The sequence below is a fragment of the Nyctibius grandis genome, chromosome 4, assembly GCF_013368605.1.
Source record: "Nyctibius grandis isolate bNycGra1 chromosome 4, bNycGra1.pri, whole genome shotgun sequence".
NCBI lineage: Eukaryota > Metazoa > Chordata > Aves > Nyctibiiformes > Nyctibiidae > Nyctibius > Nyctibius grandis.
This window is the reverse complement of record NC_090661.1, coordinates 53,219,331-53,236,207: the sequence shown is the minus strand read 5'-3', so window position 1 is coordinate 53,236,207 and position 16,877 is coordinate 53,219,331. Positions and strand designations below refer to the sequence as shown.

The following is a 16,877-nucleotide window of genomic DNA, read 5'->3' as shown; positions in this document are numbered from 1 at the left end:
TAAGAGCAGGTAAGTACCCGTCCACATGAGGTAAACAATTTTAACAAGTGGCTAAACTCAGGGGTATGCTGAAGGAGGACTTGAGTCCTTACGGAAACATAGGAACCATCATAGCAGTATAAGTTACACCATGAAATTAGAGAGAAGATTTAGCACCCTCCCTCTGTCTGCTCCTTTGTCAATCATTTGCATCAACTCCACATGAGTGCGTGCTTTATTCACTTCTATCACAGTACTGATTAAAAAAAAAATCCCTTTGGGGGCTCCTTCCCAGCTAACCTTTATGTTTCTACTAAAACTGGAAAACAAATGACCAGGTTAAGAGGACTTCAGCCTTCCTCCAGCTGAGTATGCCCAGGACGCAGGCTAGTTAGCAAGCAGTGACAGGAGGCAATTCTGCGAGGGATCCTCAATGATTTTGTCAATGTGTCATGGTCATCTTTCTTGACTGTGCATTTGTTGGTTGACATTGATTTATGTACCATGCCTGATTTAAAGATATGTGTTGATGCTCCACTGATTTCATTGACCCTGTAACAAGTTCTCATTAGCTCCAGCTACTGGTTTCACTTAGGTTAGTATCTGTGACTTTTGGGGTATTTCTTAGTTACAGACTGGGGAAGAATTTTTCTTTCTTTCCCCTTTGGGTATCCAATTTTGTCTTGAATGTGCTCGCTCAGGCATTTTTGACAGTCTCCATTTCACAGGAAGTTCTGTAGGTGATCAGCGCACTGCTCTTCGTAGCAGAACTGCACAGAGCATGATCTTTCGCTTGGTCTCCCTCACGCTTTCGTAGGCACAAGCAACACCTGAGCAAATTCAATATGTCTGTTCGCGCAGTTTCACTCACAAAGCAGTAAAGAATGGGATCAGCAATGCAATTCAAACTTGTTAAGGCCTGTGTGATTCTGTAAACCTTATACATCAACTGCAAAAGCTGTGGGTCAGTGGTGTAAGGTTCTTTGATGCTGCGAATAAGCAATATAACGTGATAAGGAGTGAAACAAACAATGAACGTAACTGTGATATTCAGAATAAGTTTCTTCACTTTTTTCTTTTCTTCATCTGCTGTGGCTTGATTACACCTCACTACTTGGTAGATTTTATGGTAGCAAAACATGATGATTATGAAAGGGACCAGGTACCCTGAGCATATCCGGAATAAATTTATCCGTGCCTGCCACCATTCCAGGGGGTACTTATCATAGCATAATGTATGATTAGTGAAATTACAAGGATCATTGAATACTTCTTTTTTCACCAATATGACTGAATTCAAGATGCTTTCCAGAAGCCAAACAATTATGCTGATAACCAATGAAAATCTTCTTGTGCGCAAGTGCTGGAGCTTTAAGGGGTGAACTAATGCCAGGTATCTGTCAACAGAGATGCATGCAAGGAACGCAGTGCTGGTGTAGAAATTCATATACATAAGGAAGGCAGAAATCTGACAAAGCACGGCAGAGAGCCTCCAGTTATCTCCATTCCAGGCATAATCAATCCAGAGAGGCAGAATCAGAGAGTACAAAAGGTCAGCCAGGGATAGGCTGAAGAGGTAGACTGCTAACTCATTCTTTTTCCTCACCTGAATGCAAGATGCATAGAGGGATATGCAGTTGATGGGAATACTGATCATCATCACAGTGCTGTACACAAATGGAAACAAATACTTATCCAGGGTGTGATCATCATGGCACTTAGCAGTGTTGTTCATTGTCCACCCCGAGTAGTATCTTTGGGCTAATTCCAGCCTGGATGCAATAAACTGATGGGTGGTCATCTGTTACTTCTTCAGGACCTGGTTGGTAAGATTCCAGCCTTCTGTTACCAAAAAGGAAAAATGTCAGCTAAAAAAACATTTTTGTTTGTTTTTTTAATAGGCTTCTTGGTGGGTGTCTTTGTTTAGAAGAAACTAACTGTGTTTGTAGGAGATCAAAAGTTTTACACACTCCTGGAGTTAGAAGTGCATAGGAAGAGGAACCCAAATGTCTAAGGTGGTCAAGGTCAGTCAGATGCAAGCATCTACAGCAGCAGCAGGATGAGTAGTTAAGACACGTACAGAGGGGTAGGGTCCTGCAGTCCCAGGTCTCTCTTGTGGGAGAGTCGAAGGAGATCAGAAAGTGCACCACAAATAACAGAAGTGCACTTTCTCTTATTCAGGTGAGTAGAATAGGGTTTTGGCCATATGAGTACGGCAGATTTCTCATCCCCAATAATCTTCTCCTCTCTAAGTCAATGGAGAGACAAGGATAGAAAGACAGGGATTCAGGTGCTGCTAGATGTTGGGATCTGCTCAGAAGACGAGAATGTGTGACTGGTATTCTCCCTGAGATACTCCCTGTTGCAAATCACTCTATTGTCTTGTCGCATCCTCACACTTTCCTGCTTCCTTTCCCCTCCTTTGTATGTGATCCTCCAAGAACTTGCCATCAACTGTGCTATTCCAGCAAAGCTTACTGCATGTCCCAGGAACCCTCATGTGAAACCTGACAGGCTATTGGGTTCCTGCATGCACAGGAGAATGTGCCAGGGTGTCACTCAGACTCATGTGAGGTGGAGACTCTCTGAGTACAACTTTTCATTTACACTTCTTTCCTCTAAGAATTGCCATGCATGTGTTTATAAAACCATTATCAATTAAGTTTATCTTAGGCACTACCAGGGCTGTGAGTGTCAACAGCTTCAACATGAAAATACCAGTAAAACAGCAGCCCTGACTAAAGCAGTGGGAGGAGTTGTGTGCGTGAGCCTTAGAAGCACTTAGAAGAGCTGACCTTTAAGTAAGAAAGGGTGTACAACCACAGCTATGAGGCAGCTGGTACTCACTGCTTATATCACAGCTCTGATAATCAGTAATTCTCTTCTCCAAAGATCTAATTGTTAAGTTCAGGAAATACAGGAATGGGGAATATTTGTTGTGGTCCAGCTCTACTGCGAAATATACTAACTGCTTCAGAGACTGCCTGTGATAACTCATCTGTGGTTTGAGCCTAGACTGCCAGCAGAGGAGGTGAAGAGGTTGTAGAATGAGTAGGCTGCAAGATAGCGCTGTCTACAACTGTTCCCACGTAGGAAATAGCTCAAAGTGAAGACAACTTGGGTGCAGGGATTTTCCCACGTGGTAGGCAAATTCATTCTGCCTTTTACGGGTTTGATGCGTGTGTGTGTGTAGGTTTGTGGGTTTATCAGAGAAACCCAGGTAGGTTTATTGCCTGTGTTGAAAGGTTATTATATGGATTTCTGCATATTCAGGTTATTATATGGATTTCTGCATATTCAGAAAAAAAAGGAGCAATGACAAAACTAGTCAGAAAGCACATATTTAATTTTACCAGCCACTGCTTTATTTGATCAAGTCGGCTAACTTTTCACAGTTAGAGCTAAATTCATTCACAGGCTTGAAAGACAAGGAAAATTCTTGAGGACTTGCCAATTTGGTTCATTGAACAGCTTTACTTACATGATGACCAATTAAAAAAAAAACGCAGTGTCTATATTTAAGACAAACATAAGATGTCTGCTTTTCAGTGTGGTTTAATAAAACCACATGGTAAATAGCACATTGTAAGCTTACCCGTATAGATAAGTATCACAAATTAAAAATCTAGCTCTAGAAATTGGATCCCAGGGTTTTGCTGACCCACTTCTCACCAAAAGCAAAGCAAACATATGCAAGACTGACCAGATGAGTAAAAGATAAAATACCTACTTCTTCCTCTAATCACATTTTAGCATCTCTTTTCCTATGTCAGGTCTCTTAATGTCTAACAGGGAAATGTGTCCTTTCAGAAGCATGTGTGTAATGTAGCAAGTGTATGAGGCAGTGTTTACTAGTCGTGTGACTGAGAAACTGGAATTCCTTCTCCCTCCCCCACAAACTCATTCTCCATTGTTAGTTGACTTGTCAAATTACAGACTCATCATCCTTACAAGCTCCCGACTTGTCTCCATGTTACTCACAACAGCTCCTCTCACAGTTATCTTTATCAGCTCTTCCATATCTACTCACAGACCAACATGCCAATGTCTTCATACCACCCACCTTTTTTTCTTCAGCTTTCTCTTTTTAGCTCATTGTTTCCGCAAGTTTTGCTCAGTTGATCTCACTGATCATAAGGTAAACCACTTTTCCTTATATTGCACTTGTCTGAATAAACCACATGTTCTTTGGGCAAGACCTTGCCTTGCTTTTCTGCCATCTGCCTTAAGGAACTAGTATCTTAAGATGTAACTGGCTAATGGCAGGCTGGGACACTGAAGATGGGATTCAAACAGAGTTGAAACCACATGAAATTTGCCACCTCGGCAATTTGTTTCTGTCCTTCATGTTCACAGGTCACTGTACCCCATGGTTTTCTTTTAGTTTTAACCAGTATCATCAATAGTTTCTATAACAAAGCCCTGGAGCCTGTCTAAAATTCCCCAGGTAATTCATGTCCCAGCTTTGATGACACATTGATACTACTTATAGGAGGACATGCTTTCATTGAGAATAATAACAAGAAGTGTGTCATTCTGGCATGTATTGGTGACCTATACTTAAGTGTGTCAGAGAGTCAACAAATGAAGTATACCACAATGCATGCTGCAGTTTCTTGCACAGAAACATAAAAGCAGAAAGCACTGTTTTGCCCTGATTACAACACATTTCATTACAGTTACTTGGGGCCTTCTCTCAGGGGAAGCAGTCCATATCATACTTCCTTGTTTAGGTTTTTTTTTCTGAGAAGTAGGACTACATAATGCAAAATGATTTATCTTACCTGAATGCACTATCTGAAGCATTCCCTGGTTTTCTCTCAGGTACTGAGCGTACCCGCTGGTTTTGCCCAGGAGGATGGTATTGGCTTACAGCTATCCTAAAACACAATGTTTGATAATTTTTCACACTGATTGTTATTTTTTTCTGAAAAACTATCGAGGAATTTCTGTTTAACGATACAGTCTAACGGTTTGACTTTCATGGTCCAAACCCACTGTGACTAATTCTGTAGACTTGTGACTTATTTTATAGACTTGTTTTGGTATCCAATGTGTTTCAAATGAAAAAAACCAAACTTCTCAACTTCTCAATTTTTTCTTTTAGCCACCTTATTCAATGAGTATCATTGTCCCTATCTCTTTGTCATTTTGCTACAGAAAACTTGTACAAGAGCTCTGAAAAAAGTCAGTCAGACATAAAATTTAAAGAAATGGAATAGCAAATGCTATGCTTAAGTAGTGTATAAAAACAAGCCTGTAAAGGGACCTTGTGAAAGTTTCTGGAGAAAAGTACTCATTATATCTTGTATTTGTATTGATGCACTCCATTGTATTGATGAGTAACGTTTCAGATTTAAAGAGAGCTTTATGCGGTCTCTCCATTTATGACATTTTGAAAGTAACAAAATAAGTATAAAGCTATACTTTCATAGGCACAAATACAAAATCACATTCCATACTCTTATCCATAAACAACTTTCTAAGGCAAGAATGGAAGAGTCTCTTTTATTTTTCAGATAAATGAATTCTACTATAGTTTGGGAAATTAGGAAAGATGAAGAGGACTGTAAGGATTTTGTGTTATTAACAGAAAAGTTTAGTCACTAATTAAACAAAAAGTTTTCCTTCAGCTAATAAACACCAGTTTAAGTTTGGCAACATCTGCAACTGATATTTATTTCAAATTCAACTTCATAAAAGGGCAAGTTGCTGTAAGCAATATTCACTATAATGTGGTAAGTTTTTGCAAGTACTTTGCCTTTTATGTAAGTTTCAGTGAAAGAAAACAATATGTGAGCTCATACAGTAGCTGTTGTACTGGTGATAGTGTATATCAGTCATAAGATGGAAGGACAGATGGTTTTCTTGATTTTTTTTCTCTCAAAGCAATTTCAACAAAGTAGATTGCTTTATGTTCTCAAAATAAGTTATAGTGCCAAGCTGATTTCCTCTAGCACAAGGACCTTCCATAGCTGGATCTTTTTTCTTAATGAGCAGATCTCAAAACTTAATTCTGAAAAACTTCACAGTCTAGAAGAGTTGAAATATGCCTTTCAGTAACATGGACATTTTTGCATTTTTCCTCATACAACACTAAACTTCACTCACAGGTCTCCGTGAGATTCTGTAGAGACACAAACAGGTCTAAAAGAGCTCAGGCTTTTTAACTTTGAGGTACACTTTATGGACTGTTTTATAGAGCATAAAATTCTGTTAACATGAGCAAAAAGATAAAAAAGCTATGCTTTTTAAGATGCAGGCCATACAGGTGAGTATTATTTTGCTACATCTTTACGTGCATCATGTTTTCCTCTAGGCATACAGGAAGATGCTGTACAAAATATTTTCATGTACATGATACTTGGTATTCTAAGAAGCTACTTTTAGCACAGCTTATTTTTCTGCTAATTTTTAAGCCTTGTGTACATTCATATAAATAGTGCTGAGAACCTTGTTAGTGCCATAAAATATTAAAGAACAATAATAGAAGAGCTACTGGAACCCCCTGTGAGGCCTGAGACATTTTTTTGCAGTGAAGACAGGACAGCTCAGAATCCTGAAAACACTCCCAAATACTGTTCTTCTCCGTCATTTCCCCCTCTCCTAAGCAACAGGTTATTTTAATCATGGCAATACCATTACAACAATAAATCAAGCTGGCATGTCTTCCCTAATTCAATCTTTTGACGTAATTTGCCCTATTGTCTCATGTTTCACTTGTGCTGGCAGTGAAATACTCCTTCTCCCAAAGCAATCTTTTCCAGCCCCTTTTGTGTCCCTTCTTTTTGTTGTGTGATGTCAGCATCACATTAAGGGAGAGCCAGGTTGAAATCTGTACCAGAACACGTGTATATGACTTCTTGGATTTTGAACACTTACCTAGGCAGCCATGTGTCCCCATGCAGCAATTTCACTGTGATGCCATCGGCTGTGTAACCCGTGTCTGTTTCTGAGAAGAAAAGCTGCTTCATCAGATAAAGCAACAGGAAGCTGCTCGTGGATACACCAATGAGGCAACATCACACGTCTCTTTTCTTTTTTTCTTTTTTTTTTTTTTTAATACTTTGTTAATCTAAACTTATCCATGGGAAAAAAGGCAACATAGTTACGTAGAAGTATGCACAAAGGATGGTACCAACGCTGGTAAATCTAGGAATACTTTTAGTAAGTTTATAAAGGTTTTATTGAAAATATTGCCTAATTACATGAGTGGAATATATTACAAACCTCTTAACTAGGACACAATACATTCTGCAGAGAAACCACTCCACAGAAATAAAATACTGTGGAGTGTATATGTATTTATTTGTGTTTACTTGTACATGTTCAAAACTTAGGGTCATTTTTGACTGAAGGACTTGTCACTTGCCTTTCCCATCAAATTTATCACAGAATCAAATAAGAATCCACCTAAGAAGAGCCCATAAAAATATATCACAATGACTTTAGGACTTTGTGCAAAAAGAATTAATTATTTTCAGAATTTGTATTACTGTTTTTTTTCCATTTGCCTACTGATGGGAGGAAGTTTGTGAACAGTTCTAGTTAACAAAGGATAAGAGAATTTTATGTACTGCAACAGGTTGCATATTTATATATTTTTATAGAAACTGAATCTGAAGTTGGATGCAGGTTTCACAGGAGTGATTCTTTTAACAGATAATTCTATTCAATTAGCGAGGTGGAAAATTGTTATATGAGCACAGTTTCTCTTTTCCCTCTGTGATCAGAATAATTTATTGTGTGCTCTGATTTTTTTCTTAAATTCTGTTTGGAATGATTCAATTCTGCTTCTAAGAAACTGGGTACAATTTCACTTTAAATGTACATCTATTGGGTAACACAAAAACTGTCCTGTTTGTTTGATGATTCATATGCTAAGGAGAAATGAAACAGATAAGCAAATTTAAAAGCTCTAAAATAGAACATACTGACTTCCTTGAGAACAATACCAGGCAGCTCTATAATATTCAACCACTGGATGCAGAGATTTGGTTCCTTCTTTTTTTCCAGCCAGGGCATGACTTTTTCATCCACAGTTTTTCTGCTGATGCACTTGTTTGTTATATGAAACCTAAATTATCAAATCATTCTATACTTGTAGTAATTCCTGAACTGGTATCATAGCCCCCTCCAGTCTGGTGAAAGGGAGGATTTCCAGCCACTTGGTTAGATTAATTTCTAAAATAAATTTCAGTCAAACCTTTATTTTCATGGAGAGAAACGTCATTAGACAAAGACCTGTTTTATCACTTTTCATCTGCCTTTTCCTAACATGGTACCTACTAAGAGTAATGTCTGGTGAGCTAGTTTTGCTGTTCTGTTGAGGGTTCCCATACTTCACTGAAGAAAAAGTGGTTCTTATCATTATTAGAAATAGAGAAACATAGTTGATATGCATTTCTACAGTTCTTCACTCTAACAATTTATAGTGGGACTGAAAGATCAAAGGAAGCAAGATGATACATTTTATACATCCTGGAAGTAAAGCAATATGCAAAAAGTAACTCTTGACTGTGTCCCTATGGAACAATTTAATTTCTGATGCAAGCAGCACAGTCTTCCAGGTTTTTTTGAGATCTGGACATACACAGGATCTCAAATCAGTCATCTCGGAACAACAGGTATTCTTTGGGTTGGCTGAGATTAAAGTACTATCAAGAAAGAACAACTGAAATAGAAAAGTATTAACAGTGGAAAACAATTTTATCTACAAAAGAAGCAATGAATAAGTCCTCAATAATTTTATTGGTTATATTTGGGCTTACAAAGGGTCCAGATCACATGTCCCTGCGTCATGGACAAAGTTGTAAAGAAAAAAACAGGTAAAAAGCAAGGCTGAGATTCCTAATGCAGAATAAAACCCCCCAGACTCCCAGCAAAATATTCTCTTCTTTCTAGCAAAACAGATTCTAAGAATGTTTTTGTATACCAACTGAAAAGAGGAGGCACTCAGCACATCATAGGATGGCAATATGAGTTTTGAAAGCTGACACTTTTAGGCTCCTATGAGTGAATAAGAGACTGAATTCCACAACTTAAGCGTTCTATGTAGAATAAATTGATGCATTAATTTAAGAAATTATCAAAATTAACCAATTAATAATTTATGATGGTTTTGCAAAGCTTCCAGGTGTGCAAAGCTGTAGTCTGCTGGAATGAATGTGAATTAGGATCATGAGCATAATTTTACCTCTGCCACTGACTCACTGTAGCCTTGAGGAAGTCACTCTGTCCTTCTGCATGTAATAATGACATTGTATAGCTCATTTGGGTGTGAGCAGGTTCATTAGTTAATGCTTGATATTGCTGTAAAGTGCAAAATGTTTTATGAGTGTTTGGTATTGTTATTAAAAAAGAAATAAACAGGAAACATCAGTCAGGTAATATCATCACTGAGACATTAGATCCCTTAATGACATGGATAAGAGAGGCAGTGGATCAAATAACTGTCCATTTTCTTTATGGACAGAAACGTGAAAAACCTGGGCTTTTCCACAGCTCTAACACACCGCCTGCATGACGTCAGCCACTGCATCTCCTGGTGCCTCATTCCTCCTATAGGGAGATGGAGCATTGCCTCTGTAACACTGAGGTCAGCAGACAGTTCTTTAAGGATTTTTATAGGATAATCAAGCTGATTGCCAGTCTCCTGATTACTTTTCCTCTGAGCCAAATGCTTTCATGAGCTGGAGTCTGAGGGAACACCCTGTCTCTCCTCATGGAAACTTTTTAACATGTGGCACAGCACCATCTTATCTGGTCGTACTTTTATGCAATTGCCCTGCAGTGTGCCCCAGGAAGGCTGTAAAATAGGAAGGCTTGTTCAGCCCTGCTAGTGGTGCAACTCAAAACCTACTTTCAGGATCCCTTTCTGGGGTCCTGCTGATGCAGTTGTGGATCTAACTGAGGCCAACTGGGATTCCCAAGGAAGCCGGTCAGTCTGCCAGCACCCCTCTCTGCAGCAGCTCCCCTCCGGGCCTAGCCCTATGCCACAGGGCCACTCCCTGCCTGTTCCTCTGCAAGCGATCAAAGGTCTTTCTCACAACGTGCTGGAGTTTTCTTCTTCGACGTGCTGATTTTTGCCTACTTTATGAGGGATTTGCTGGCAGCCTGACAGCTGGACAAAACCAGGGAACTGGGTGCTGGCAAGGGCCTGGAAATGAGAGATTCACTGGGAAACACCATTCCTCTTCCAGGAAAACTGCCGTGCCTTGCCAGAGGCCCTGAAGAAAAAGTCAGTTCGCTGTAGCTCTCACAACCCAGCTGTTCATGCTGCACTAAACGCAACCTCCCGGTATGTTCCCAGAGAAACTCTGTCCCGCGGTAACGCCCTCACCCCGCCTCGCCTCACAGCCAGGCAGCTTTCCCACACCCAAGATGGCTCCATAGTAGCTTCACTCGCTGTTCACTGCCCAATTCCAGCATGGCGGTACGCTTCCCACCAGCAGGAACTTGCTTTGCCCTCTCTCAAAATGGCAACCACTAACTTCAACCTGACGCGGGGGGGGGGGTGGGTTACCCGTAAGGGCTGAAAGCCTCCGCCGCCCTTCGCCTTTCCCTGTAGCAAAATGGCGGCGAAGGCTGCTCATGCCCCGCCCCCCAGGTGATTGCCAGGTTGTGCGGTCACGTGACACACAGAGCGGGGTAGTGGCGAGTCGCTGCAGGGACGGGGCTGTGCGCCCGGGACGCTGTCGGTGGTGCGGAGCGGAGCGGGCGGGATGGCGTGCGCCGCTCTGCTGTGGGGCTGCCTCCTGCTTGGCTGCAGCTGGGGCCCGGGGCCCCCCGGCGCCGCTGCCGCTGCGCTCTCGACGGCCACCTACGTGCTGGACGATGCTGGCGGGCTGGGCAGGCAGTTCGACGGGATCGGGGCTATCAGCGGCGGCGGGGTGAGCGGCGCCGGCCAGCGTGCGGGCTCCTCCGGTGCTGTGGTGCTGATACCCTCCTCGGCGCGGCGGTTGCAACGGGCGCTTGGGCGGGGGATTCCGTCGGTGGGAGTGTTGGGTGGCTCCGGTGCAGGCCCTCGGGGCTTCGGCGTGGCCTGTGCCGGGGGGGGTCCTCCGAGTGGAGCCATGAGGGCTGGGGGGGCCTCTGAGTGGAGCCGTGAGAGGCAGGGGAGGGGCGAACTGTGAGGGGAGCCGTGACGGAGGAGCGGGGGATGTGAGTGGGGCTCTGAGGGGCATCCCCGCAGGCCCCGAGGGGGGCTGTGCGGGCAGGGGTCCTGGCTGCGAGGAGAGCTGGAGCCGGGCCCTGCTTTGTGCCCGTCCTCCGGGCAGCTGTGCAGTGGCTCTTTCTCGTAAGGCTGCTCTGGGTGCCGAGGGCCAGCACATCCTCGGTGCCGTCGAAGGAGAGCTAAGCCAGGGTGTTTTTTTTTCTGTAGAGGTTCTTCCTAGCTGCTTGTCTCCATGAGTTTTAAAACGCTGGATGAGGCAACAGCGAGTCGTACACTTTCCTGTGGTCTGGCCACCAGAGCTGGGAGACCCTTCGAGTTCTTACCCACTCTTGGACCTGCCGAGTTGCTTTCCGTGCCCTCTTGCCTGTGTGCGCCGTGAGCTCCCGTTGCCTTTGCTGTGCAGTGAGTGAAAGCACAGAGATTCGAGTAGAGCGGGAGAAATGGTGCTGGGAGGGAGCTGCGTGTTGCTTGTGATAAGTCTGTGAGATCTCTTTGTTTCTATATTCTCTGGACTGTCTTTGCAATAAATTGCAGGTAACAGGAGTACAAGGCAATTGCAATCTACGAAACCAGAAATGCCCAATTGAAGGGTTAGAAAAGAGTTTTTGTAGGGGCTTAGCTGAGTTCCTGATGCTATTATTATTTTTCTAGGTTTATTAGATATGTGAAAGACGAACTGGGATGTACTCATATGTTTGAAAGTTAGGTTTTCATATTTTCATGTTTTCTTTCCATTTTAGGCCACATCTAGACTCCTGGTGAACTACCAAGAACCTTATCGGTCCCAGATTTTGGATTATCTGTTCAAGGTAAAGTCGGTTTCACTGCTACAATAATGTCTAATTTTATTTTTCTTATTGTGTAATGTTGGAACTTCTATAGTATATTCACTACTATTTGAAATTAGGTGAACTCCCATCTTGTAAAGGATCTACTTTAATCTTGATTTTTATCAGAACCTTAAATTTTAGCTGTTGTTTTTGACAACCAGCATGTTGTTCAGAAGCCTGGTTCTTCAAATTAGTATTAAAATTCCTTTATGTTTTCACAATATGTTTTAAAAAATATGTTTTCAACATATTTTGGTCATCCATGTGGGCTTAATGAGGATTAAATGGTTTTTGTGGCTAAAATGAGGGTTTTAGCTGTTCATAGTGATTGCAGGAAGTGGGTGTTTGAGACAGTTTTGATTTTTTTTTTTTTTTTTTTTTTAAATATAGATGGGTTCACATAATGTGAAAACGACTGTGCAGACTGCATCATTTCAATAGCATATCTATTCCAAACTCATCTCAAGTATAAGTGCAGTTACTCTAGAAGGTGTGTGAACGTTACTGGTTTGTAAGCTGCTTTAGTTAGCAAGTGTAACCTGTGGAGTTACACAACGTAATATATGGTAAGATTATTGCAGTGGACAGTAATAACTAGTTTTGCTTTTGGCACTGTAAATTACTCTGCTAGAAGAGAAGTCATGTCGCTTTCAAGGAGCGTAATCCAGATGGCTGGAGGGGAATAGTTTACTGTGCAGTTTAAAGAATTGGTTTTAAAGGGCAGACTAAGGCATAATGTGTGACTGGGGGATCAAAACCTATGTTTTTTGTAGACCGAAGTTGTGTGTTACAAAAATGAGTTTTCGGAAGGAACCAATAGTGATGTGATAAAGGAAAATCTAGCTGAGAGATCATGATTTTCAAAGAATTTTTGGCATGTTCACAGAATCACAGAATCAATCAGGTTGGAAGAGACCTCTGGGATTATCGAGTCCAACCATTGCCCTGACACCACCATGTCAACTAGACCATGGCACTAAGTGCCATGTCCAGTCTTTTTTTAAACACATCCAGAGATGGTGACTCCACCACCTCCCTGGGCAGCCCATTCCAATGTCTAATGACCCTTTCTGAGAAGAAATTCTTCCTAATGTCCAACCTGAACCTCCCCTGGCGAAGCTTGAGGCTGTGTCCTCTTGTCCTATCGCTAGTTGCCCGGGAGAAGAGGCCAACTCCCACTTTACTACAACCTCCCTTCAGGTAGTTGTAGACTGCAATAAGGTCACCTCTGAGCCTCCTCTTCTCCAGGCTAAACAACCCCAGCTCCCTCAGCCGTTCCTCATAGGTCAGACCCTCCAGACCCTTCACCAGCTTGGTCACCCTCCTCTGGACTCGCTCCAACACCTCAACATCTTTCTTGAAGTGCGGGGCCCAGAACTGGACACAGTACTCAAGATGCAGCCTCGCCAGTGCCGAGTACAGAGGGACAATCACTTCCCTAGACCGGCTGGCTACACTATTCCTAATAGAGGCCAGGATGCCATTGGCCTTCTTGGCCACCTGGGCACACTGCTGGCTCATGTTTAGCCGGCTGTCGATCAGCACCCCCAGGTCTCTTTCCACTGGGCCGCTTTCTAACCACTCTTCCCCCAGCCTGTAGAGCTGCATGGGGTTGTTGTGGCCGAAGTGTAAGACCCGGCACTTGTTCTTGTTGAACCTCATGCCGTTGGTCTCAGCCCATCTATCTAATCTGTCCAGATCCGTCTGTAGGGCCTTCCTACCCTCCAGCAGATCGACACTCCCACCCAGCTTGGTGTCATCTGCAAATTTGCTAAGGGTGCACTCAATCCCTACGTCTAGATCATCTATAAAGATATTGAACAGCACCGGCCCCAGAACTGAGCCCTGGGGAACACCGCTAGTGACCGGCCGCCAGTTGGACTTTGCCCCATTCACCACCACTCTCTGGGCTCGGCCATCCAGCCAGTTTTTAACCCATTGAAGAGTCCACCCATCCAAGCCCCGGGCAGCCAGTTTGTCTAGGAGGATGCTGTGGGGGACAGTGTCGAATGCCTTACTGAAGTCTAGATAGACTACATCCACAGCCCTGCCCTCATCTACTAAGCGGGTCACAATGTTCTTTTACCAAAACCTCTTAAGCTGTCATGAGATACCTGGGAGGGATATACTTTGCCTCATTCTCCTTGTCTTTTAATGTCAGTCAACTTTCATGATGGGGATGGGAGAGCAAACGTGTTAGAAGTTTAAAATCAGAAATGTCAGGAAGAGATATGGTAAATTGAGAATATCTGCTTCTTATTTAAGAACAAATAAAAAAATCCAAAACTTGCAAGCCAAGCAAACTACCATCTATGCAGCATATTTTTTGATCAAACTGCATTCTCACCTCTTAAAACTTTTTTTTGGATGCCAAAATTATACTTGGGTAATTCCATGGTGGACGACAGCTCGTTAGTAGTTATTAAAATAATGATTAGTTGTAACTTCTGGCTTAAGCAACTCTTAAGCCACTAATGGCTGGAGAACATACTTTGAGTAGAATTGCCTGTATGAGCTTGAATTTTATGTTCTGCTCCACCAGTCAGATGCCAGGGGAACAGGATAGTGGACTAGGTGGCCATTTTTTTTTCCATTGTGGGTTTTTTTTTTTCTTTATTGCCTTTCTACTTGTAGTTAGCAGATTGTTTTTGACCCGTATGTATGCTCTTTCACATAAGCAATGTAACCCTTTACACCAAAAAATAATTTACTGAAATATTAATTCTAATAATTTGATTTTAAAAGAAAACAAACTTGACTTCTAATAACATTAAAAATACTGTTGTCTTCCTCGTATAGCCCATGTTCTACTTTTAGAGTTCTTCAGTATTTTCTTGTGTAACCAGTTTAAAATCTGCATAGCTGGGGAGAAGTGTCATTAATGGTGCAAGAGTCAGTGAAAATGACTGAAGATAAGTGTACTATTTTTCTTGCTCGATTTCCTTTTGAAGCAGAATTTTGTATAATCTCTCGTTGCATCTATAATGGGTGTGTAAAAAAAGTATTGAATTTTTAGCATCCTCAAAATTGTACACTTATTTATTGCATTCTTCTTATTAACAGCAGGATTCTGTTTGTTTTTCTGTCTTTTTTCTAGCCAAATTTTGGTGCTTCTTTACATATCCTCAAAGTAGAGATTGGAGGTGATGGACAATCAACAGGTATGGATTTTGTGTGAGCAGGGTCTAACTTCTCGTTGCAGTGATGCTGTAAGTAATGTCCTGCACATGTCACTTTAGCTGAAGCATGGAGATGCATTCTGTAGTTGTACTGAAGTTGCAGAAAAGCATAAACAATATCTGCTAACTTGTAGAAGAGAAATTTACACTAATGTTCTGGAGATGGTTCTCACTATCATATGGTTAATAGGTTGCATTCTAGAGCAAATGAGTTCTTTTTTCCCCCCTGAGATTAAGGAACCTCTAGTAGCTTTCTGAATTGCAGAGCATTTCTCAAACACCAGTTTTGCAATACAAACTCTAAAACTTGTGTAGGAGTAGGTAGTTTATGTCTTAAAAGCATGAAAATGCAAAGACAGACAGTCAGAAGCAATTATATTTCGTTGGTTTAATGAGCTGCTACATTTCACTGGAGTGACAGTAGGCACAGCACTATTTTTTTTTTTTTTGCCTGGCCACAATTGCAAATTTGCCTAGCCTACTATATTTACATATAGGAGAAATTGTTTAGTGACTGCTTGTGATCGGAAGCTAAGAAGCAGTGACTAGACTACAGTTCATATATTTTTTTTTTATTTCCCCCAGAAGTAAATCTTGGCTATGTCAAGAACAGACTTAAACCAGACTCAGTTAATAATAGAAAGCATAGCATCTGTCTTTGTGGCATTTTATATATATTTTTTCTAATGTCTGTGTTTGTGTAGTTAGATATTGTTTTTCATTTATTTGGTTTACTTTCCTTAAGAAAAATTAACATGGTGAAAAGTATTATATTGGGTTTAACACCTCGGTATTTGGTCAGAAAATTGCTGGTTAGAGGAGAATGGAGTCATCTTCATGCATGCGCAGACCTTCTTTTCAAAGAGTCTTGCTGCTGGCTAAGGAGAATGTAACATACTTGTGTGATGGCTTTCCAGATTTTAGAAGGAGAACACTAAGATGCATATGTCTTAACACATTGGACTGCAGCTCTTACTCTGACCTCAGAGGTGTGATCAGGAGTCTGTTTGAAGTGTGATCAGGAGTCTTAAGTTTGGAATCTAATTATTGTTCTATGTCTCTGACAAATAGAATTTCTAAATAGTGAAGTGTTAGTAAGCTAAAAAAAAATCAGTCTTATTTTCTGTAATGAAATGTGCTATTTCAGCAGACTTCATTAAAAAAAGAAGTCTTGTCAGAATAGATCTCTGGAACAATTAAGCATATAGCTCAATATAAGTAATTGTTGCAGTTGCATGCACAAGTTATTAATTGACTTTTGTGTGTAATGACTTCCCATGCAACACTGATTCTTTTGCACCTTTCTAGTTTGTTTACCTTTGCCTGAGGGAATTCTGTGCATAGCCTTCAATTCTAAAAACTCTTCCTGCAGTCACGGAACACCATGGAAATTATAAACTAGATCTTTTACTATAAAAATAAAAAAAATCTCTGCCCTGTCACTGAAAAACTTCAGGGCAGTTCCTTTCTTTTCTCTCCCTGGACTTGCCTTGCACAGGAGAAACAAAATACAACCTTCTTTTGTTTGCTTTTTGGTTTAGATATAACTTGCTTCTACAAGTGTTGTTTTTTTACTCCTGCTGATCTTAATGATGTAACTTTCCTAGTGGTTGTTGGGACCAAGATAATCATGAATACAGATTTAGCATTATCATAGATAGGGATAGAAAATGCCCAAGGGTTAATAACATTCTGATGTTAAAAGCAGGCATC

At 41.4% G+C, this 16,877-nt stretch overlaps 2 protein-coding genes across 2 annotated transcripts; one reads left to right on the top strand and one right to left on the bottom strand.

Moving 5' to 3' along the window:
* Positions 1-676: 676 nt before the first annotated feature.
* On the bottom strand, positions 677-1,714 carry GPR65 (G protein-coupled receptor 65). Its single transcript, XM_068399911.1, has one exon. It carries the CDS (start codon positions 1,712-1,714, stop codon positions 677-679), a length of 1,038 nt encoding a protein of 345 aa, XP_068256012.1.
* Positions 1,715-10,703: 8,989 nt separating this feature from the next.
* On the top strand, positions 10,704-15,163 carry LOC137661751 (galactocerebrosidase-like). The gene is made up of 3 exons (XM_068397378.1): positions 10,704-10,871; positions 11,896-11,964; positions 15,083-15,163. The coding sequence occupies exons 1-3, from the start codon at positions 10,704-10,706 to the stop codon at positions 15,161-15,163; spliced, it is 318 nt and encodes a 105-aa protein (XP_068253479.1).
* Positions 15,164-16,877: the final 1,714 nt, after the last annotated feature.

What these genes read in the sequence shown, in the direction of transcription:
- GPR65 (XM_068399911.1), bottom strand. Translation starts at nt 1,714, where the DNA reads ATGAACAACACTGCTAAGTGCCATGATGATCACACCCTGGATAAGTAT.
- LOC137661751 (XM_068397378.1), top strand. Translation starts at nt 10,704, where the DNA reads ATGGCGTGCGCCGCTCTGCTGTGGGGCTGCCTCCTGCTTGGCTGCAGC. An exon ending in GGGCTATCAGCGGCGGCGGG is followed by an intron (nt 10,872 to 11,895) that starts GTGAGCGGCGCC and finishes TTTCCATTTTAG; the next exon opens with GCCACATCTAGACTCCTGGT. An exon ending in TTTTGGATTATCTGTTCAAG is followed by an intron (nt 11,965 to 15,082) that starts GTAAAGTCGGTT and finishes TCTTTTTTCTAG; the next exon opens with CCAAATTTTGGTGCTTCTTT.